The following is a 22,790-nucleotide window of genomic DNA, read 5'->3' on the forward strand; positions in this document are numbered from 1 at the left end:
CAGTGTCCATGCATAATATGAATCTACATATCTGTCCAGAAGGACCACCCCCACCCCGGCAACATACACACACCCTGTATTCCCCTCTCTGGTCCATCAGCGGGCTATATCACCTCCCACCTTGGAACCTTTGCATAAGCTCTTCCCTTTGCCTAAACCCTCTCCTTTCACAGCAGCCTGCCCTTATCCCTGGACAAGGCTGGTTGCCTGTGACACTCAGTCTGGAAATGCCAGGCTGGCCCTCTGTGACAGTCCCAGCAACTGCACATGGGATACACCGAGCCACTTCATGGCTTCTCCTCCACTGAGAGGGCGAAGGCCCTGTCTTGTTTACCACTAGCCCGGAGGAGGGTTTGGCTGAGGACAAAGGACTCTCCTGGTATAGTACTCCACAGTGGCCTACCTCACCAGATCTCTTTCTCCCACTGCCTTGAAAATGCAGGAATATGCTTCTTTCCCTTCTGTACTCTTGTCCAGCCTCTCATTTCTCCTAAGTCTTTGTTTACATTTTTAAGCAGATGCCCCACAAGCCCTCAGATCCCTCCAGCCTTGTCCTCTTTCTGGAACTTCACCCAGCTTCCACAGCCATCTGAGGACCTCACCAGGTAGACGGTACCCAGGTTGCTCACAATCACGTGTCTAAAATGAGGGATTCCCTCTCCCTGAGTGCCTACATGAGCTTGCAACCCTCCTTTCCCCAAACAGGCACCATAGGAGGTAAATGCTACGATCCCCATTATACAGATAAGGAAACAGCTTCACCTTGCACCACGCCACAGGGCTAGGATAAAAATCAAGGTCTGACCCCAGAGTTTGCCCTTTTCCTGTGATGTCACACTGTCTCCTCTTCCCCAGTGTGCTCTGAGCCAGTTCTTCCTCCAGGCACCCCTAGTTCTTCCACGACTCCTCCATTCTGCCATCACTCAGGCTTACAGCCTCATCTGTCTTTATCTCTTCCTCCTACTCCTCTCTTTGAACACCCAGTCACCTGCAATTCAGGATTTGCCCTTGGTTACGTATTTTGCATCCTCCTCTTATAATATTCCCTCTGCCACTTCCTACATCTAGGCACTTAGAGACTCAGAGATTAAAGTACTTCTGACTTAGCTCACCTCCAGGCTCCCTCTCTTGCTTCTACTTGTCACACCAAGCACTGCTTACTGGGTTCTCCCTTCCTGCTCTGGGAAGCCTATAAAATAAAACTCAGTGTTTCATGGTACATGATTCCACAACTAGTTCCTACCCACGTGTTCAGCCTGTCATCTGCTTTGAGCACCACATTTTGCCACAGTGGACCCCTTCTCATGGTCCAAACATGCCTTAGCTTTATCCTTCTTCAAGACTTTGTTTACACTCTTCTCGTTACCCAGCATGCCCTCAGCCACTCTTAGCTACTCTACACAGCCTGGTTCAGATGCAATCTCATCAGGAAACCCCCGGCCACCTGGGTCTCTCCTGAAGCCTAGAGACCCCCTTTGAGGCTGTTCTCAGCTATCTGGGTTCATGAGCCCATCTCCACTGAAAGGTTTGTGTGGCAGTGGCTCTGCAGGGACATCTCAGAGCTGCCCCGTGACACCTGGCACACGGTAGGTGCCTAGAAGAAGGGGAAGGAAGGAAAGAAGGGGAGAGGGAACCGAAAGAAAGGGGGGAGGGAAAGCGAGGAGGGTAAGCAGGAAGGCTGGGAGGGAAGGAGGAAGGAAATGAAGGAAGAGTGACGGGGGAAAGAAGGATGGAAGGGTAGCCGGCTGACTAGGCGACAGGACAGGCTCACCTTCCCTGCTATGACCCTGGACAAAGGGAAAAGTAAACAAGCATCAGCCCAGCTCAACAGAAGGGTGGGTGTTCTGAGGATGCTCCTTACTTTCTCATTGGCGGTCCTGTTTAGGTAGTAATCTCGAGAGGGGAGAAAGAGCCCAGATTGGTCCACCTGCAATAGCAAGTCAAGAGAGTGAGCCTCCCCCCAACACACAGGATGGAGCCACCCCAGCCTGCCTGTGTCACAAGGGAGGAGAGTCTGGGCTCAGCAAATGGTCTGTGAGTCCCTCCCAACCCATCTCCAGACTGGTACCTGGATAACATTGCTGTTGGAACTCTTGGAGTCAGCACTGACATACACCGTGAAGAAAGGGGTGGCCCTGTAGGTCCCTGCTACTGCCTTCAGCACTTCCATGAAGTTGTCCTGGTCCCAGGGCCCGGTAATGTTCCAACCACCAATCTGAGTAGAGACCACAGTGGAAACTATGGCACAGGGGCCCCCAAAGCTTTCTGGGGCCACATCCTCTCCCAAACCCTATCCTGGCCTCCCTCAGGGGTCCTACCTTGTCAATGAGGTCTCGAAGTGGCTGGGCTCCCAGGTCTTCAATGCGCTCCACCTGCAGGCAGGAGAGGTAGAAACGCTGTGTCTTCCGCTCAGCTTCGCTGCTGGAGTTGAACGTGGTGTTTTCTGCAGGGGAGAACACAGGTCCAGTCAGCAACTATGCCAACCGCTGACAGGAGTCCTGGGCCCTTGCTTGGTCCCTCTCCTCGCCTTGTGACGGGGCAGTCCTCCTAATGTAGAGCCAGGAAAACTGTCTGAAACAGCAAAGCGTGACTTCCTCTCCCCTGCCCATGGAAACCCTCAGAGATCTCCAGGCAATCCCTGGTGCCACCCAACCTCAACTGTGGTCTAAACAGAATTCAGAGGACCTACTCAGAGGTCTGTCCCCACAAATACATTCCCACCTCTCAGGGTCCCCCCGCTGTCCGCATTCCCCACCCCAGCAGAGTTTGCAGTTGTCCACTTACTCGTTCAGTCCCAGACATGTACTGAGTACCTAAATGCAAAGCCCTGTTCCAGGTATGAGCTTTACTTGGCACAGTGCCTCCCCGACAGCCCCACTCACCCAGCAGGTGCTTCAGGATGGCCTGGTTCTGGTCCCAGAGGCTGTTGAAGGTGTTCCAGCGAGAACGCCCATCAGGCAGAGGATTTCTCTGAATCCAGCCTCCACAGGAAAACTGGTAAAAGTCCTCACACGGACTTACCCCACGGTCCAGGGACTCCAGGATTTTTCCAGCCACTCGAATGCAGGCCTCTGTGAGGCAAGTGCTGTGGGATGGGTCTGTGGCAGGGGACATGGTGGGTGGGGGTGCAGGAGTAGGTAACTGTCAGTGAGCCTAGGAAAGGCAAATGCTTTGGGAAGGGTCATGACAACAAGAGGGTTGAGAGGAGAGAGAAAAGCTGGGGGAAGACTGGCCTGACCACAATAAACCTTAGCGGCCCTTGAATCCCCAGAGCCCCCATAGCTAGGAGGGCTGGTGACAGGTGTGGGCCCACCTACCTCTGTGGTACTGGACCCCCAGGGCCACTAAGCAGCCCAGCAGCAGTGCAGCAAGCAGTAGGGAGACAGATGCTAAGACCAACTCCAACTGGGTGTGGGAACCCAAGAAGTCTCTTGTCCTCTTCCGGAATCCCACCTGGGGAACACAGAGTGACAGTGAAGCTAGCAAGCTGCCAGTGGGGATCCAAGATCACAGAAGGCCTCCCAAAGGGCGAAGACACAGGCAGTTTCCAGAGCCATGGAGCAAAGACGTTACAGGGCTTGACTTTGGGCACAGGGGCAATGAGGCAGTCTGAGCTGAGTCGGGAGCCCGCTTTGTGCAAAGTCATGGCATCCAATCGCCTCACCATAGTTCTAGCGCAGAGGCCAGAGATGAAGCTGAGCGGGGGCAGGTGACCCTCCAGGGCAGCCCAAAGTTCTGGGTCTGCCAGGCGTCACATCAGGGCTGGGGCCTGGTGAGAAAGGGGGAACCCCCTTGCCCACCTCCACAGCGTCCGGGGAGGCCCCGCCCTCTACGGGGGTCTCAGGAGCGTCTTCCTCCCGCAGCGTGGTCCGTTTGTACTCCATCATCTGCCAGACAGTCGGGGGCGCCAACCGAGGTCAGGCAGAGAGGGCCCTTTGCCCACGGCCCTGCCCCCGTGTCCCTGGCCTGGCCTGGCCCACTCCTGTCCGCAGGGAGGATCCCCTCTCTCCTGCTGGACTCTCCGGCCTGGGGCCCCTCAGACCCGTGCCCCCTCCGGCGCGCAGCCCCTTCTCCGCCAGCCCGAGCCCCTGCCGACTCCTCCTGCACCCTCGGCCTCAACTCCCCCTACACCCCGCCCCAGTGCTGTCCCCGGAGCCTGAGGCCCGCACTTACGTTGCCGCCGCCGCCTAGCTCGCGCAGCGCGACATTCATGGTGGAGTAGGGGCCGGCGGCACCTTAGGGGTCCCGGCAGCTGGCCCTCGCCCAGGCCGCGGCCTCGGCCCCCGGCCCGGTCCCCCCACCGCGCGCCATCGCGGCCGCTGTCGCAGCCCCTCGCTCCGCAGCCGCCGCCGCCGCCCCCGCCTGCCGAGCCCCCTCCCGCCGCGGCGCCGCGCCCGGGGATGGGGGGTAACGTGGGGGGAGGAGCGCGCCCGCCGCTGCCCGCCACCCGCCCTGCGCCCGGGCGTCACACTCCGGTGCCCGAGGCCGCCCTCCGGCGACGCCGGGACCCCGCTCCTCTTCAGAATCAGCCTGACCTCTCCCAGCAACACCCTCTTGCAAGCCACCCATAATTTCCATGCCTTTGCCCCCAGGCCCGCACGCTGGTGATATTTCTTGGCCCCCAGTCCCCACATTGCAGGCCTCCCCATCACCCTTGAACACCTTTAGGAAATGATGCTTTCCAAAGGAGCATCTGCCCCCGGCAGTCCACACAGCCCCTCTTCAGCCGGCATTCACACAGAGCAGGAGTCGGGGGTTGACCCACATACGGGGTCTCCACACGGCATCTACCCAGAGAGCACACGGACCCAAAGGACGCAGGCAGGCACTCAGCCCAACACAGGGTCCACACGCACAGAGTACACGCTGCACACTCACCCTCTATACCTCTACAAGGCCCCCAGAGCCAACACACAGACTACACACACAGCACACACACCTCACCTCACCCACACTCTGACTCCACTCTTCCCTGTTGCTTTGAGACTGCACTTTCACTCCCCACGATAATCGTTGTCATCAGATCATCTCACAAAGGGAGGGTTACAGATGGTGACAAATTGGCAGGGAAAAAAGCAGCTATGCTCAGATATTTAAAGAAAAGACGTGCTAACACTTCTAACTTGAGGAAAGCAAACCATTTTATTTGGGAGGTTTACAAGAAAAAAAAAACCGAGCAATATTTAACTGAAAGGCAATAGTGTGGTATCTATGCATGTGCCATCTGCCTTCCATATTGTAACTCCTTAATCAGTCCTGGTGCTATTGCCGTCTGCTGCACTGAAGAGTGCCTAGTGGGGTGTGTTTTTTGGTTTTTGGTTTTTTGTGGGGGTTTTTGGCCAGTTTTTTTTTTTTTTTTAAAGTGCCTCCTTCCTCCTTTCCTCCCTCCCTCTTCCCCCAACAGAGTACATGAATTTGACCTGAGAAGGCTCAGGATGTTGGCAAATCCATAATCCATTTCTCAACACTCACCTCCATCCTCAGCTTGCTGCATGAGGTTCTGACATGGGCTGTTCTTGTGGCTGAGAAAGGATGGATGATGAATTGATCAGGCTGAGAATGTTGGATTGCTTTCTTTGGCACTTACACACACAGAGACACACAGACACACACACATACACACACCGCCAACTGCATGTTCTCAAAAGGAGACAGTACAGTATTATAGGTAGGCTGAAAGATTTTGGATTCCGACTCAATGTCTTCACTTGAAAAATTGAAATAAAAGTAGTCCCCATGTCAAAGCACGGTGTCTGGCACACAGAGGGCACTCACTCAATGTGTAAGCTGCTATTTTTGTGTTATTGTTAAAATCCTATGGAAAGAAAGGACAATCATAAGGCTGTTATATTTCCTCCAGGTAGTAGGTTCATTAGGTGTTCTCTGAGCAAGAGGCTTTCACATTCAGCCATACTGGGGTCTGTAGCAGCAAGGCCTTGGGATCGCCACTTGGGACAGGTTTTTGGAGTTGTTCATGTTCACTCTGATGGCAGTGTGGCATCGCAGCTCTCACCTCTTTCCTTTATCACCCCCAAGGCTAGATGAAGGGGACCACGGCAGTGGGGACAGTCTTGGCGGGTCGGAAATCCCACCATGGCATGGCCAGGGTAGTGTAACCAAAGCTACTACATAAGAACTTCCTGGCAACAGGCTCATTAGAAATAGTCCCATGGCTTCCCTGCCATGATGGAAATGACACATAGCCCTTAAGCACATGCCAGCGACTGTTCATCTACCGTCATGGCAATTATGAAGCCATTTTATGGATGAGGAAACTGAGGCATGGAGAGGCTAAGAGTCACATGACTAGTAAGTAGCAGAGCTGGGATTCCAACCCAGGCAGTCTGGCTGCTTTCTGGAGAGCACTTTGGCAGCAGGACTCAAAAGGAGGATACACTTCCTCCCAACATTAGTTGCTGGTCTTCCATCACATTTTCTCTGCAAGGGTCAAGGGGAACACATCAGTTTTCAAAGCTAGACAGACCTGGACGCAAATCTGGGCTCAATTCTTGACCAGCTGTATGATACTTATCAAGTTACTTGAAAGCTCAGACCCTTAATTTTCTTCATCTGTAAAATGGGAATAGTCATCAGTGTCTCAGAGAGTTGCTGTGACAATTACATGCAGCCACTTAGGAGAGAGCCTGGTACCTAGCTTTACAGTGTTCTCAGTTTACCGGACTTAAGCTAAATGCACATTTCCTTTCCATGTCTCTTTCCTGATTCAAATCATGTATTAGACTCATAACTATTTCTGATTACATGTTAAATATCCTAGCATGAGAGGATTAGAGGTTGCTCTATTCTATAATTTTATTTTCTTTCCTCTGTGTTTATCATCTTTGTCTCTTTTCCTCTCTCTCATTCTATTTTTTTTCTATCTTTTCTGCTCTTCTTTTCCTCTTCCTAAAATGATCTTTCTTTTGCCCCCCCCCCCCCCCGCCTAAACTGATTGTGAATTGAGAGAACATGGACAATGGTTTATATGCTGAACTTACAAGGACAAAGTAGACATGAAGATAACAAAACACATTAATGTCCAGTGTTGACAAAGATGGGAAATATGAGCACTCTCTACACTGCTGGTGGCTTAAAAATTGATATAACTTTTTTGGCAATATGAATCAAAAGGTATAAGTGTGGGCGCCTGAGTGGTTCAGTTAGTTAAGTATTTGCCTTTGGCTCAGGTCATGATCCCAGAGTCCAGTATCAAGTCCCACGTCAGGCTTCCTGTTCTGCAAGGAGTCTGCTTCTCCCTCTGCCCCTCCCCCAATTTGTTCTCTTAATCTATCCCTCTCTCCCTCAAATAAATAAATAAAATCTTTTTTTAAAGGTTGTAAGTGTATATACTCTGAATCAGAAAATCTGATTCTGGGAAATGATTCCAGGAACTAAGCATTATCTATAGGATGTTTGTATTAGTTAGCTTTTGCTGCAGAACAAAACTCCCCAAACTTTGTGGCTTAAAATAGCAAACATGTATCATTTCTTATGTACTGCAGGTTGATTGGATGGTTCTTCAGTTCCATGTCAGCTCAGCAAGAATTGGATGGTGTAGCTGAATGGCCTCACTGCCATGTTTGGGCTTCAATCAGGATGAGGGGGCCCTGGCTCTATGTGGTGTCTCCTTCTTCAGTAGCCTAGCCCGGGTTCCTTCATATCATGGTCTCAGGATGCCCAGAAACAAAAAAGCAGGCCAACCCCAGTACACAAACAGTTTTCAAGCCTTGGCCTGCCCCACATATGCTAATGTCCCTATTGGGCAAAATAAGTCATATGGTCAAGCCCAGATTCAGGGAGGAAGAAATCGAATTTACTCCTTGATTGGAGGAACTACAAAATACTGGTACCATTTTTTCCCCTACAACATTTATTCATCACAGCACGGTCTGTAATAACAACAAAAACAAACAGGGGTGCCTAGGTGCCTCAATCGATTTAGAGACTGACTCTTGATTTCAGCTCAGGTCATGATCTCAGTGTTCTGGGATGGAGTTCCACTTCAGGCCCCCACTTCAGACTCCGCACTAAAGCGGGGAGTTTGCTTGAGGATTCTCTCCCTTTGCTCCTCTGCCAGCTCTCTCTCTCAAATAAATAAATAAGTCTTTGAACAAACAAACAAACAAACAAACAGAGTAGAGGACTGAAAAAATAAAAGAATAGAGGTCTTGTTGAATAAATCAAACATGCATACAATGGCATAACAATGTAACACTTACAAAGAATGAAAGGAAGGATTAATACTCTGGGGAAATGTTCTCCATCTAGAATTAAATGGGGGGGGGCTGGGTGGCTCAGTGGGTTGAAGCCTCTGCCTTTGCCTCTGGTCGTGATCCCATGGTCCTGGGATCAAGCCCCGCATCAGGCTTTCTGCTTGGCGGGAAGCCTGCTTCCTCCCACCTCCCTGCCTGCCTCTCTGCCTACTTGTGATCTCTCTCTCTCTCTCTCTTTCTCTCTGTCAAATAAATAAATAAATAATCTTTTTTTTTTTTTAAAGAATTAAATGGGGGAGTAAAAGGGTTACAAAATCTCACTTTTGTTAAGCAAAAAAAGTATAAAAGCACAGATTTTTAAAAAGAGATTGGAAGGACAGCAAGAAAATGTTAGCATATCTAATGATGAGACTACTCTTCATTTCTTCCTTGGGCTCTCCTTAGGCTCTCCTACACAGCTGACAATTCTATTGTCTTGCACTTACCTAAGCACTTTACATATGTTAATTTACTTAATCCTCACACTGACCCAATAAGATATAGTATAGCAGTATCATTGTCCCTGTTTTACAGATGAGGAACCTAAGAGATAGGGGAACTTACCAACACACCCGAAGTCACACATCAGGCAGAAGGCAGATCCTTGATTTGATTCCAAACTCCATGCTCTTAATGAGTACTATTTCTTCTGAGTCAAGTGGTTTGTCTGGGTGGGACCAGAGTGCGATGTTTGGTAAATGGACTATATCCTTGGTTTTGAAACTTTAAAAAATCATCAAAAACTTTTCATTGCAAAAGCAATATGTTCAGGGCACCTGGGTGGCTCAGTGGGTGATCTCAGGATCCTGAGATGGAGCCCCGCATCAGGCTCTCTGCTCAGTGGGGAGACTGCTTCCCACTCCCGCCCCACCACACCTGCCTCTCTGCCTACTTGTGATCTCTCTCTCTCTGTCAAATAAATAAATAAAATCTTTTTTAAAAAAGCAATATCCATAAATATATAGAATAAAAAAATGAAATTTCACCTGCCAGGATCCCAGGACCACCCTTAGAGAAAACCATTATTAGCAGTTTAGTATGTATCCTTCCAGATCTTTCTTTTATATGCATTTACATACCTAAACACACAGTGTGTAGGTGTGTATGCCTAAGTGTGTGTATATATTTTTTTCTCTATATATGAAATCCACTCCACAGTCATTATTTGGTGATACTTTGGCAGGCTTTGGAGATCTTACCCTGTCAATCCACACAGATCTGCCTTATTCCTTTTTTGTGATTTATCAGCCTCTGCTAAATAGAATGAGTCCCAGAAATACCTCCTGGTATGGACTTCCTTCAACAGGGTGAGAGCAAAGAGCTCCTAGAAAGAGTTTAAGGAAAGAGAAATATAGTCACCACAGGTGTCAAAAGATGACCCTAACATATTTGTAACAGGTTACATTTATTTCCTAAGTTTGCTGTAACAAAATACCACAAATGGAGTGTCTTAAAACAACAGAAACTTATTTTCTCACAGTTCTAGAGGTGAAAAGTACAAAATCAAATTATGGGTAGGACCATTCCCCCTGGGAAGGCTCTAAGGAAGAATCCTTCCTTGCCTCTTCCAGCTTCTCATGGTTCCGAGCAATCCTTGGTGTTCCTTGGCTTGTAGGAACTCCTATCTCTCCTTCCTCATATAGCCTTCTTCCCTGTGTGTATGTGTGCATCAGTCCTCCTATAAAAACATCAGTGACTGGATTTAGGACCCACTCCAATACAGTATGACTTCATTTTAATTTAACTAATTATACCTGTGAAGACCCTATTTCCAAATAAGTTTACATTCTGAGGTTTCAGGTGGATGTAAATTGGGGGGGGGGTGGTATTCAACCTGATACACAGGCTTAAAGTTTCCAACTGAATAAAAGTGCCACTATTACTCAGGTGTCAAAAAGCTTAGTATTCTGTTTAGAACATATAGATCAAGTCCACTAGGTTTTGAGAGACTTTCAGTTGAGAAATTCAATGTACTGTCACAAAAGTTCAAACAAACTTAATTTGATTTCAGTTTTGAAAATGAATTTTCACCTCATGGACAGGGATGTAGAACTTCAGAATATTAAGTAGAGGATCAAAGTTTAACACACACACAAACACACCCTGCATTTTTACAACATAGCTATAACTTATGTCATTCTGTATCTTCACAAATCTGTACCTAGGTCTTTTGCTTTAATCATGATCTATCACACACATCAGGGACAGGAATAAGATTATTTAAGAAGGAGCTAACCAAATGAATTCCAAGTTCAACAGTTATTTTTCCAAACTTTTCATGCTGGGAGTAGACAAGAGAATAATTTCAATTCCCCAGTGCTCTCATCTCATCCTTGGCAAGAACTCTCATGGTCCCTTTAGCACTTCCTGGTGAGGCACAGTTCATTACCTCCTGAGACAATCCACTTCATGTCAGGATGATAATTTCATCTACAAAACTGTCCTTAATGTAGGTTCTGTCATCTCCAGTGCTTCAGACCAGAACACAGAGACTCAGAGAGGTATGCATATTATGCAAACAGATGAGGAAAACTTGGAGGGATATCTATGAAAGGTTTCATGTAATTTTCTGTATTTTCCTAAAATATTACAAGTATAATGGAATGAATTTTTTAAAGATTTTATTTTTAAGTAATCTCTACACTCAAAGTATGGCTTGAACCTATAACCCCGAGATCATGAGTGGCACACTCCACTGACTGAGCCAGCCAGTTACCCCAAAATGAATGTAGTTTTAAAAACTATAATTATGGGACCTTCAGTTCAAGGTCCCACAGAAAGTGGCAGAGCCAGGATTAGAACCCATTTCTAGACAACCTCCAGTGGGGGTAGAATTTTCTGGACTCTCTCCTAATGACCCTGAGCTCCAGCATCTCTTGTCCTTCCCGATCTCAGGGCTCCTTTCATTCCAGCTGGGCCTCCAGCTTTGGCCCTTATCCCGGAGAGCAGGATGCAGCGGAGGAGGACCTGATAGGCCTAGGCCTCTAGGTCTAGGGCCTTGAGTGAATCCTGCACAGATGTGTATTCTCTGGCACTACTCCCGTTGCCAATCCTGATTCCTGAGGGCATCCACCATGGCATTAGCCTCTGTATCCCTGGGACTAACATTTGATGAGGATTTGGAAGAAGGAAACCCAACATCAGGCAGCTTTACTAACTGTGTGATTTGAAGGAAAGGAGGTAAAGCGCTTCAGCGACAGTGGAGAACCCCTCAGCCTCGGGTATGTACTGGATGTACGGGAGACTTATTACCCTAATTATCGCTGTCGTCAGCTACGCCAAGTGTGGGACCTCCCCCCACCTTCCAAGGCCAGTGATTGCGCCAGAGCCCCTGCGTGCTAGCAAGCAGGTGACGCTGTTGCTGACGGCCGGCTGGGGGTACGGCAGAGGAGAGAATGCTTTCCCTTCTGTACAGCGGGAACTGTCACGTGATCCCCCGCAACGCTGGCTGGCGTACCCTCTGTCCCTCTTCTTCTGCCTCCGGATACCCACGGGCGCGCGCCGCGTCCTCAGGCGCTCCGGGCTTCCCCGCGTCACCTGCAGCCAGGGCGCCCCCCGCGACGCCGCCATTCATGCCTTCTACAGAGCGCGCGCAACCCGAACCTCCAGGGCCAGGAGAACTGCGGTGCACGCGAGGCGCTTTGAGCTAGAGTTTCGAAGCCAGCAGCAGGGGTGGGGGTCTAACCTGGTGCGCGAGCGTCGGCCCAGTTACCGAGATTCTTCCTAGGAGAGACCGAAATACACAGACTCAGGAGATGGTAAAGGTGGCACGTAGGTACGGGAGCCAAGCACGGAGACATACAGAAAGGCAGAGACACTTCTAAGAAACAGAAGTAGACAGAGACTTTGACACAAAGAGATCCGGGGCGCAGAAACAGATACAGACACAGAGAGATAGACTGATACATAGATAGGCAGACGCAGACACAGACGGGGAGTCAAAGAAAAGCTCTAGAGAAACAGTTTAGGACCCAAAGACCAATCCGACACAAACGCGCCAACCGCGGTGACACCACCCACCCGCGCGAGCTATTCCCGCGTCCGCGGGTTTCGCACAGTCCAGCTCACCTAACCGGTGTGGGACGTCCCCCCACCCAGCGTGTTTCCGGAGTCCCCCCTTTCGAATGTGTCCAGACTCCTCGCTTCTGGCCCCGCCTCCCAATTCCCAGTCCCCTTTCCTCGCCTCTAGGAGCCTCCTTGCCAGACCCTCCTCCCGCCCCTTGGGTGCCGGTCTCCCTCCCGCCCCCCACTACCCAGTCCCGCCTCTCCCGGCCAGATTCTGCACTTGTTGGCCGGTACAAATCGTCCAGCCGCCACTCCCGCCTCGTGCAGGACCCTCCCACTAACACTCGCAGCCCTCGGTTGAGTGCTGGGCGCTCTCCGGTCCGCCTCCCCGCCCGCCCCGCCTCTCTCCCTCGGCCGGTGCCCGCCCCACCTCCACCGCGCCCCGCCTGCCGCGCTCTGCGGCAGTCGGGTGCTCATCGTCATTCCGCTCTTGCCGCCGCCGCCACCCCCGCCCCCCGCGCACCGCCCCCGCCCGGTCCCCGTCACCACCTCCGCCGCCGCCGCCGCCGCCTGCCCAGCGGCCCGGGAGGCGGAGGCGCGGGGGAGGAGGCCCCGCTTGGCTCCGCAGCCCCGGATGCTGCATGACTTCATCCTTCCGCCGGCTCCCCTGCTGAGCTAGGGCCGGTCCGGCAGCTAGCCCGCCGCCCGCGCCCCGCCGCAGTCCCGCGCCCACCCCGCGCCCGCCATGTCCGAGATCCTGCCCTACAGTGAGGACAAGATGGGCCGCTTCGCCGCCGACCCCGAGGGCTCCGACCTCTCCTTCAGCTGCCGCCTGCAGGACACCAACTCCTTCTTCGCGGGCAACCAAGCCAAGCGACCCCCCAAGCTGGGCCAGATCGGCCGAGCCAAGAGAGGTATGCGGCCGGGGCCCGGAGTCGCCGCTTGACCCAGAAACCCTTCGCCGGGCGCCCCCCGGCTGCGGTTCCCTGCCAAGCGCCCGCAGCTCTTGCCGCAGACCAGCGCAGCCAGCCGCTCGCCGGCCGGGGTTTCGGGGGGGGGGGGTGTCCCCGCTGCAGTCTTGTGTCCCTCTCTTCCCCTCTCCCGGGAACGCAGTGCCCCGGATTCGATGCTCGCCACCTCTGGAAGTAGAGCCCTGACACCCGGGCAAGGGGGAGGGGCCGGCCGGGGCATTTGGGGCTTCCTGAAGTGGGAACGTGGGGCGACCGGCTGCTTCTTCAGGACCAAAGGCTAAGTCGGTGGATGCTTCGGAAGAACCTTCGGGTGGGAAGGGACGTCCGACTGGAGAGAGGACGGGGGGCGGGGGGAGTCCGGGGATTCAGTTGTCCTCGTTGTTTGCATGGGGAGGGGGCTCTGTTGGTGCCAGCATCGGAAGAGGGGTTCAAGAGGCAAGAGGGTTCGGAAGAGGGTTGGACTAGGTGAAGATTCTGTTTGAGAAGGGGGTCTGTCGAAGAGGGGACTCCCACGAGCAAAAGGGTGATCAGCTCGGATGGAGGAGAGCTCTGGCGGCGGGAGGGTTTGGACTGGGAGATTGAACTGCCGGTTGGAACAGGGGGCGTTCCTCCATTGGGAGGGGAGGAGGGCCTGTGGGAACTGGGCTCCGCGGAGGGTCCAGTCGGCAAGAGAATTCGGATGGGGAAGGCACTGTGGCACCGGCATACGAGGGGCGTCACTGGGCCACGGGAAATAGTTGTTCGGGGCGCGAGGACGCGGGGCCCATTCTCGCCGCCGCCGCCCCCTGAGGCCGCGCGGCTGACGCGCTTTCTCCCTGCGCAGTGGTGATCGAGGATGACCGGATAGACGACGTGCTGAAGGGGATGGGGGAGAAGCCGCCGTCCGGAGTGTAGACGCGCCGGCTCGGGCGGCGGGCTCCGGGCCCAGCCCCGCAGCGGCCAGGAGCGCGGGCCGGCTATGCGGCTGCGGGCGCCCCCCGCCCCGGCCCAGGCGCCCGCCGGCGGGGGCTGCAGGGCCGCGCCGCCTTCGGGTTGGAGTCGCTGCCGCCGCCGCCTGGCACTCCGGAGCTGTCCGCTTCAGCACCACGGCGGCGGCGGCGGGGCGGACCGGCCCGGAGCCCGCCGCCGCGCTCATGCACTTTAGAACCTCGGGCCGCAGCCCCACCCCGCACACCGGAACGGACACAGAGACCCGCGGCCCTCAGCCCCCGACCCGCCCCCTCCCGCACGGCTCCCCTGCCCCGCCCCTCTCCGGCCGGTCTGGTCCGCAGAGCCGGCTGCCGGCCGGTGTCGAACCGCGCGCGCAGCCAGGGATGTTTGGCTGCGTATTTGCATGAGCTTCCCACCTACCTGAGCCCAGCCCTCCAGGCCGCTCCCTGACTCCCACCCTGTCTGGCGTGACCCCAGCCTCAGCCTCTTTCTAAGGGACTTCCTCAGCACATTTGTATTTTTATATCCGACTCTTTGTTTACTGGCTCCCCTCATGGTTCGTGCCCCCCCCACCCCGCCCCCAGTCTCGGCCACACTCTTCTGCGCCTGGCAGATAGGATGGGTGTTGAGTCTGAGATGGAACAAGCCCCCAACATGGTAACCAACCACATGGCCAGTCTGCTCACTCTCTGGCAGACCCCTCCTCTCAAGGTATCACCTTCCAAGGGCCCAGGTCTGATTTTACCTTGGACCCCTGCATCCTGCCCCTGGGAACCAAAGTGAGGACTGCTGTGCACCTTTGGATGACACCTGTGGCCCTGGAGATGTTTTCAACCCAGGGGTGTCCTTTGTAAATGTTCTCCATCCTCACTGTACCAGGAGTGTGTGAATAAACACAGACCTCCCTGTGTGTGTGTGACCACTGTTTTGGTCTGCTCAGGACCCAGGCCAAGATGGCTCCAATCCCGTTTGGGGAGGGGGGCAGGTACTTGGGAGTCTCAGGTGCGGGTTGCTGGCAGGGAAGGGTTGCCAAGGAAACAAGCAGGCCAGTCTGGCCTGAGAAGTTCATTACCATGTAGCTTCCTGGGGTAAATAAACAATGTAAACAGGATAGGAGACTAGAGTTGGAGCTGAAACTGGGATCAGAAGCATAAAACAATCTTGATTCAAAGTCTGCACCCTCTGTTGGATAAATCCAGGCTGAATGGGGGTCGATAATAGGCCCCAGGGATGCAGGTCTCAGAGTCTGGCTGGCATATGGAGGGGATGTGCTGAGCTTTGCCCTAGGGGATGAATCACTGGTGGTTCACTATGGTAATGGAGGAAGTTGGGGAATCCAGGAAAAATGTGAGGAACCCAAGAAGGAAACCAGAAACCTGGGATCTGGGATCTAGTTTGACCTGGGCTGTATTGTTTCATGTGGGGTTGCTCCCATCAGCTCTATCTTAGGCATGAGGCCTCTGGGATTGAGAGCACCTTGAATCAAACCCTAAGCCCTGAGTCAGGAATTCCAAGTACTTGAAGAGCCCAAAGCAGAAAGGCAGGGAAGAACAGAGGACCATGCCTCTGGCCTCACAGCTGAATGGCATGGAGGAAGTCCTCGTGATCTGAGTCCTGGAGGAAGCAGGGTGTGATGGAAGGTCTAGAGGGTGAGAGGATCTGGGTCCCAATGGCCAGCTGGGCCACAGTGAGCTCTCTGCCCTTCTGCATGATGTAAAGATGGAAGTGGAAGCCGCTGCCATAGGTTGCATGCCTCAGAGACCAGTTATATCGTGCTTGGGCATAGTGTCTTATCCGAAAGTGGGGAGCAGCTGAAGTCAATGAGATGAACCGACCTCCATGGACCAGCACCCGGCTCACCTGCAAGTCAGACAGAGAAGTCACTGGTGAGGAGTCCATCTCCAGGTTCTCAAAGGTCAGTATGGCCCCAGATACCCTTGCAGGTACCACCCTGCATCCCGTAGCTCAGGGCTCTCCATGGAAAGAGTGAGTCTCCTCTCTAGCCCTAGTCATTCCATGGAGGTAGGGCTATATTCAACCCAGGCAGGACATGGGAATGATGTCAGGAGCAGGGGCACTGCTTTCCTGTCAACTACTCACTCTTCTGGTCTGTATTACCTACCTGGAACCTGGCTGCTACCTCATCCCTATGGCAACCCAGTAGCCAATCATCAGCCCTTGTGACCCTGGCCACTCCAGCCCCCTATAATCTTTTTTTTTTTTTTAAGATTTTATTTATTTATTTGACAGACAGAGATCACAAGGAGGCAGAGAGGCAGGCAGAGAGAGAGAGAGAGGGAAGCAGGCTCCCTGCTGAGCAGAGAGCCCGATGCGGGGCTCGATCCCAGGACCCTGAGATCATGACCCGAGCCGAAGGCAGCAGCTTAACCCACTGAGCCACCCAGGTGCCCCCAGCCCCCTATAATCTTGACTCAGCTTAACCACCCCCCCTTCAGGTAACTGCAGTGTTGAAGGTGACCCACCACCTGCTCCAAACTATGCCTCCTTCCAACCTCTGAGTTCTTTCAATCTCCTGAAACCCCAGTCTCCCGAAACCCACCTCTCAGTCTGCCCTCCTTTCTTGTTGCTCCCTCACCTCACTTAGCACCTGGTCCACGGTGTGGACACCCTCAGAAGACACATTCCAGGGATCTTGTTCTCCAGCTAACAGGGCATCCAGCGTGCCCTTCTCGAGCACCACGTCGAAGGAGCCACTGGGGAAGTCCAGGGCCCGCACATCCATGGTCTCCCAGCGCAGCGAGGGCACATGGGCATAGCGAGTCTGCATTGCAGCCACCACTACTGATGAATAGTCCACACTGGTCACATCAGGGAAGCCTCCAAGGAACAGCTCGTAGCTCAGGGCACTGTTCCCACAGCCTGGGGTGGGAAGGGTCAGAATGGGTGGCAAAAGGGCTAGGTTAGCTTTGGTTCTCACTTGCCCCAATTATCCATCCACTCTTGGCCGATTTGCTCTCAGCCTAAACCCTCCTGTATGGAAGGAAAAGAACCACGTACAAAAAAGCACAAGCCTTGGAGTCATACAGACCTGGGCCCATATCCTGCTCTAACATTCTGTGCAGACTAGGGGCAAGTTGTTTTCATACCAGGAACTTGGAATTTCCTATTCAGAAAAATGGAGATAGCAATACCTAGCCTACATGCAGAATGTGATACGCTAAATTTAAAAACTAAAGGAGCTGGAGAGTAGCTGAAGGTGCTGTGAACTTTCGAATGCAAAGATCTAGATTCTGACAGCCATGGTGAGTCACTCAACTCCGAGCCTGTTCCTCCCTACTCAGAGTGGGGATACTATTGGCATCATTAGGACCATATCATATTATTATTAGGATACTAGTAGTACTGTCCTAATTCCTAACCTCTCAGAGAAGCTTTGATCATATCAGCCCTGGGAAGACGTCATGTTAGGGGTTACTATCCTACTTCAGTTTCCCGGGGCAGAATTAACAAGTGTAGGGGAACTCGATGGGGACACACAGTAGGGCTAATTTGTTGTAATTCCTTAATGTATTGAGCACTACATTTGGGTCCTGCAGATGAATAGGGAGCTCATGCTCTGGTGGGAAGAAAAGATGTACATTCATGCAATTGCCACATATGCGATGAGTTTCAATAGGGATGGGCTGTGAAAACACATAGGATGGCTCCTGTCCCCACCTCTGGTGGGACAGCCAAGGCTTTCACAGAAGTTGACAACCAATCAGAGTCTTGAAGGACCCTAACACTCTGGTGGGAAGTTCTAGAAAGCAGTTCCAGAGGGCAGAGTATGGGGAAAGGAGTGGAGGTTAGAGGACAGGATCCACAACACGGTAGGTGTGACTTCCTAAGATGGCATGCTGGATCTCTTGTGGTCAGTCTCAGCCTGGGAATGGAGCTGGAGGACAGTTCTGGTGGCCCCACAGGGGATCCCCAGTTCTTGGGAGTAGATTGCTTTTAATCCCCATTTGCCTCCTAAGAGGATCATGGGATCAGCTGTTAGGATAGCCTTAATCTAGCAGGGCTTGGCACTTGAACAGGGCACCAGCCAGCAGGTCATCGGCTGCCCCTTCCTGTGTTCCTCCTCAGACCCTACAGCTGAGAGATAGTACTATCTTGCCTGGGGAAACCCAGTTTGTATTTTTCCACACTGGAACCATAACAAGCCTGGGGAGATATACCACATCGGTGAGCAATGAGGGTGGCTTTACAATAGACCCTAAGTGAGTTCAAGATGAAATCCCAGTGGGTTCTCTGACCCACAATCCCCTCACCATCCCACACCCGACCTCACAGGCCCTCAGAGCTCTGCGCAATGGTGGACAAACCCAAATTTCCTTCCTTTTTTCCCCTTGGTACAGGAATGGCAGCTTCCAAGAGAACTTTACTAAGGATGAAGGGAGAACAAAGACTGCCCACAGAGCCAATCATGCTTACAAAGCAGTGATTTCTCAGTAATTGAAGGCTGGCAACGAAGAAGGGGCCTGGGAAGGCCTCTGCCTTCCTGCGTTAAGCTTTAGAGAAGCAGAGCCCTGGAGAAATGAGCCACATCCAAGAACTCACGAGAGCCCAGAGCTATGTGGATGCTATCCCAATACCAAGAGACAGAGGTGTAAGCCAAATACCAATTCATTAACTTATTATAGGAAAAATAACCATCTTAGGGACTGAGCAGTTTGTCAATCCTCTCTGGTCAGTCCCTTCTCTCTCTATAGGGAATACAACTGAAACCAAATTAGGATCAGAAGCACAGAATCTAACAAGGAGAGAGAATCAGAGTTGGGTGATATTGGCAAAGCTGGGACAGCCATACGTAAGCACCTGCCATGAATATCTTCCAGCCATAGGTACCAGACACATAAGCCCTCAGGCAGCATACTCTGTTCTCTGGACAATCCTGGAGAGACTGTTCCCTGACTCCCATTTTCAATAACAATGATAGCTAACAGTCACTTAACACTGGGTTCTATGCTAAGCACTTTTTTTTTTTTTAAAAGATTTTATTTATTTGACAGACAGAGATCACAAGTAGGCAGAGAGGCAGGTGGGGAGAGAGAGAGAGGGAAGCAGGCTCCCTGCTGAGCAGAGAGCCCGATGCGGGGCTCGATCCCAGGACCCTGAGATCATGACCTGAGCCGAAGGCAGCGGCTTAACCCACTGAGCCACCCAGGCGCCCCCAATGCTAAGCACTTTATAAGAATTATCTCAATTTATCTTCAAGGTAGCTCCATATAGAAGATACTGTTATTACCATTACCATGTTCTCAATGGGGGATAATGAGGCTGCCCAAAGTGGATAAGGAACTTTCCCAAGGTCACACAATCAGTGATAGAGCCAGAATTTGGATACAGGTCTATCTCACACCAGAACCAGAGCTCTTAAACCACTATCTCCCAGTTTTCAAGAGGTCTACTCACCTTCATTAGTAACATTCTGTATTTAGCTACATCAGCATGACCATTAGGCTTTCATTCACATCATTCACAATGTGGCCATTTTATCAGTCTCAACAGAGTTCAGATGCCTCTCTGTGCCCATCTGTGTTGTGCAACAAGAGAAACAGAAGCTCTGGAGTAGGATAGCACCCTTCACCAATTACTTGCTCATGACAATAGTGGGGACCCTGTCAGTGCTCAGACTCAATCCCCTTGGAGTGCTCCTAGGTTTTGGCATGTGTTTGCTTTTGACATTTTACATCTCTGACACTTCAGGCTGAAACCACCCTCAGGGAGGCTTTGCCTATGATCACAATCCTGCTTGGCCTTTTCCCTTTCCCTGTTCCCTCAAACTATTAACAATTTCTCCTGCAACCACTTTCCTAATAAATGACTGGGACATGAATCTTCACCTTCGGGTTTGCTTCTGGGGAATCCAACCTGAGACAATGACCTAGAGCAAGGTTACCAAATCCAGCCTGCCACCTGTTTTTATAAAGTTTTACTGCTACATGGCTACTATGTATCATTCACTTCTGAATTGTCTGTAGCAGCTTTTCCAGTAGAGCAGCAGTCCTGAGTAATGGTGACGGAAACTAAATAGGCTGCAAAGCCCAAGATATTTACCACCTGGCCATTTTCAGAAAAAGTTTACCAACTCCTAACTGAGAGTAAGTCTTCTAATAATTATCACTCACCTCTATGGGTTGTTATGAGGACTACATATGTTAGAAGGGGCCCAGCACACTCTCTAGAACCTGCCAAGTGCTCAACTTAATGTCTGCTTTAGATGGAGTGTAACATAAGGTATTCCCAAGTTGTAGGTCCTGTTCTTAGATTTGAGAAATCTTACCAGGAAAGTGTTCCTCTCATTTTTAAACTTTTAAACTTTAAACTTCTCTCCCCTCTATCCAGAAAAGGGTACCTCCTGGTCTGGCAGATTTTAAGGCAGTGTTATTCTGCCAATCACTAAGCATGAGAATCAGTTGTGGGCCTGTTGAAACTATAGAATCCCAAGGTCTATTTTATTTTTTTTAAAGATTTTATATTTATTTGACAGAGAGAGATCACAAGTAGGCAGAGAGGCAGGCAGAGAGAGAGAGAGGGAAGCAGGCTCCCCGCTGAGCAGAGAGCCCAATATGGGACTCGATCCCAGGACCCTGAGATCATGACCTGAGCCGAAGGCAGAGGCTTAACCCACTGAGCCACCCAGGCGCCCCCAAGGCCTATTTTAGACCATCCCTAGACTCTCAGGGTAGGAACCGCCTTTCCAGGTGATTTTGATGGACACCAAAGCTTGAAAAACACAGGAGATTTATGGTAAATTTATAAATAAATACAATGGTTTTAAAGCAAACAATTCAAGAGAGTTTTTACCTCTGGGGAGAAGGGGTTTGGGGGACCATGCAGAAAACCTTGAATAAACATGAGGCCTTTTATGTTGCTAGGCATTGTCCTAGAGAGCTTTCATAGTTAATCATTTAAAAAAGACAATAAAGGGGCGCCTGGGTGGCTCAGTGGGTTAAGCCGCTGCCTTCGGCTCAGGTCATGATCTCAGGGTCCTGGGATCCAGTCCCGCATCGGGCTCTCTGCTCAGCGGGGAGCCTGCTTCCCTCTCTCTCTCTCTCGCTGCCTGCCTCTCCATCTACTTGTGATTTCTCTCTGTCAAATAAATAAATAAATAAATCTTTTAAAAAAAAATGACAATAAATAAGTACTTTTATTTTTTAAAGGCCGAGAAAATAAAGGTGCAGAAATTTAGGTGTTTTTTTTCCTTGATTCCACAGCTAAGATTCTATGCTTTTGCCCATGATTCCACAGCTAAGGTTACATAAGCGAAGATTCCAACATAATTAACTACCTCCAGGGTCCAAGTTCTTAAGCACCGGGTTATACGTCCTTTCTAGTCCCAGGAACGTTCTATTTCTCAAATTGAATAGGGCATACAAATCTACAAATTAGATTTATTATTCATACTTTCCACATATGCTGTATTATAGATGTCTCATATATATACGAAATATTTCATTTAAACATACACACGCTTTTACAAATACCAAACTAAAAACTAAATTGGAAGGAAACCTATTCCTCAAACCTCACTAGAGACCCCAAGGCTGGCATTGGGAGAGAAAGAACCCCAGGGCGCTGCTGGACCTCTCAGAGCCCCACCTTGCATCCCTGCATTTGTACTTGCCCCCCACCCCCCCCCCGCCTCCGCGCTGTGGAGAATCCCCCCAATCTTGGCTGCAATCTCCCATCCGACCTCAGAGGGCGCTGTCCTCGTCCTCACTCCACCTGGGACACAGGACCAAGTGTCAGGTAGGACTGGGAGCGTGGAGAGAGGTAACAGATAAACGCTTGGCACCGTGCTCGAGGTGCCTGAACGTTCCTTATCCGACTTGAGCTCGTAGTTCCATTTCTAGAAGTGAATCTGAAGCCAGAACGGGTTCAGAACTTGTCCTAAGTCATACAGCCAACTAGCAATGGGACTTGAAGTGGATCGTCTGAGCTTTCCAGTACTCGAGGCTGTCTCCCCGAGAGTCCGGAACAGGGTCCTAGAATACCTACAAACTAATAAACTTTCTCTGGCGGGGGGCGGAGCTTGGACTAAGGCTCCCGCGACCCTGGCGAAATACTGCCGAGATGCTGAGGGTAGGGGATCTTGGCTCGTGAGAGGGACAAACAGACTCTGGAAAGCGGAAAGGGCCGGGGCGACTCCAGCCCGCTCCATTTGGGGTGGGGAGCTCCGGACTACCCACCTAGCACGAGGATACGGTCTTCGGGCCGCAGCTCAGGCTCCAGGAGGGCACGGAAGGCGGAGAAGTCCCCAAACCACTCGTAAGGGGCAGAGTCAGCCGCATTCCTGTAGCGCTGGTCCCAGTACTGAACCTCGCAGTACCTGCAGTTCTGCTCTGGTATCTCCGTCGGGGGCGTTGAGGCGGGTGGAGAGGCCATGCTTGCAGCTTCAGGGCCGCCAGGGCACACCGCCAGCACCTTTGGACCGGGCTTGGCGCCAATAGGCACGGTACCATTCGGGAGGCGTGGCCCTTGTGTCTCCGCCCACCACCTGCAGTTGCTCAACACAAACACGTGGAACTTCCGTCCTCTGGTGAGCGCTCTTTGAAGAATACTCCGGGTGGGAAAATCCTATCGTTCCTAACTTGAATCGGCCATCTGTACTGTTCCCCCACTTCTG

At 51.7% G+C, this 22,790-nt stretch overlaps 2 protein-coding genes across 13 annotated transcripts in view; one reads left to right on the forward strand and one right to left on the reverse strand.

The window, feature by feature from the left end:
• The window catches only part of ECE2 (endothelin converting enzyme 2), a 31,893-nt gene extending 9,249 nt beyond the window's left edge, over positions 1-22,644 (reverse strand). For 5 of the 12 annotated variants that reach the window (XM_059163302.1, XM_059163298.1, XM_059163307.1 and 2 more), the window contains exons 1-7: positions 4,174-4,363; positions 3,801-3,887; positions 3,318-3,453; positions 2,883-3,098; positions 2,319-2,443; positions 2,069-2,215; positions 1,862-1,927 (exon numbers count right to left, since the gene is read on the reverse strand). In XM_059163302.1, the coding sequence (XP_059019285.1) occupies positions 1,862-1,927; positions 2,069-2,215; positions 2,319-2,443; positions 2,883-3,098; positions 3,318-3,453; positions 3,801-3,887; positions 4,174-4,212 (816 nt within the window). In that variant the 5' untranslated portion in view covers positions 4,213-4,363. Of the gene's footprint in view, positions 1-1,861; positions 1,928-2,068; positions 2,216-2,318; positions 2,444-2,882; positions 3,099-3,317; positions 3,454-3,800; positions 3,888-4,173; positions 4,365-4,662; positions 4,889-15,208; positions 16,019-16,754; positions 17,039-22,353 lie in introns of those variants that run through there. The other 7 variants (XM_059163310.1, XM_059163299.1, XM_059163303.1 and 4 more) reach the window with 7 other exon arrangements.
• CAMK2N2 (calcium/calmodulin dependent protein kinase II inhibitor 2) lies at positions 12,726-15,068 on the forward strand. Its single transcript, XM_059163316.1, has 2 exons — positions 12,726-13,171; positions 14,052-15,068. Exons 1-2 carry the CDS (start codon positions 13,003-13,005, stop codon positions 14,120-14,122), a joined length of 240 nt encoding a protein of 79 aa, XP_059019299.1. The 5' UTR covers positions 12,726-13,002; the 3' UTR covers positions 14,123-15,068.
• Positions 22,645-22,790: the final 146 nt, after the last annotated feature.

The sequence above is a fragment of the Mustela lutreola genome, chromosome 2 (assembly GCF_030435805.1).
Source record: "Mustela lutreola isolate mMusLut2 chromosome 2, mMusLut2.pri, whole genome shotgun sequence".
Classification (NCBI taxonomy): domain Eukaryota; kingdom Metazoa; phylum Chordata; class Mammalia; order Carnivora; family Mustelidae; genus Mustela; species Mustela lutreola.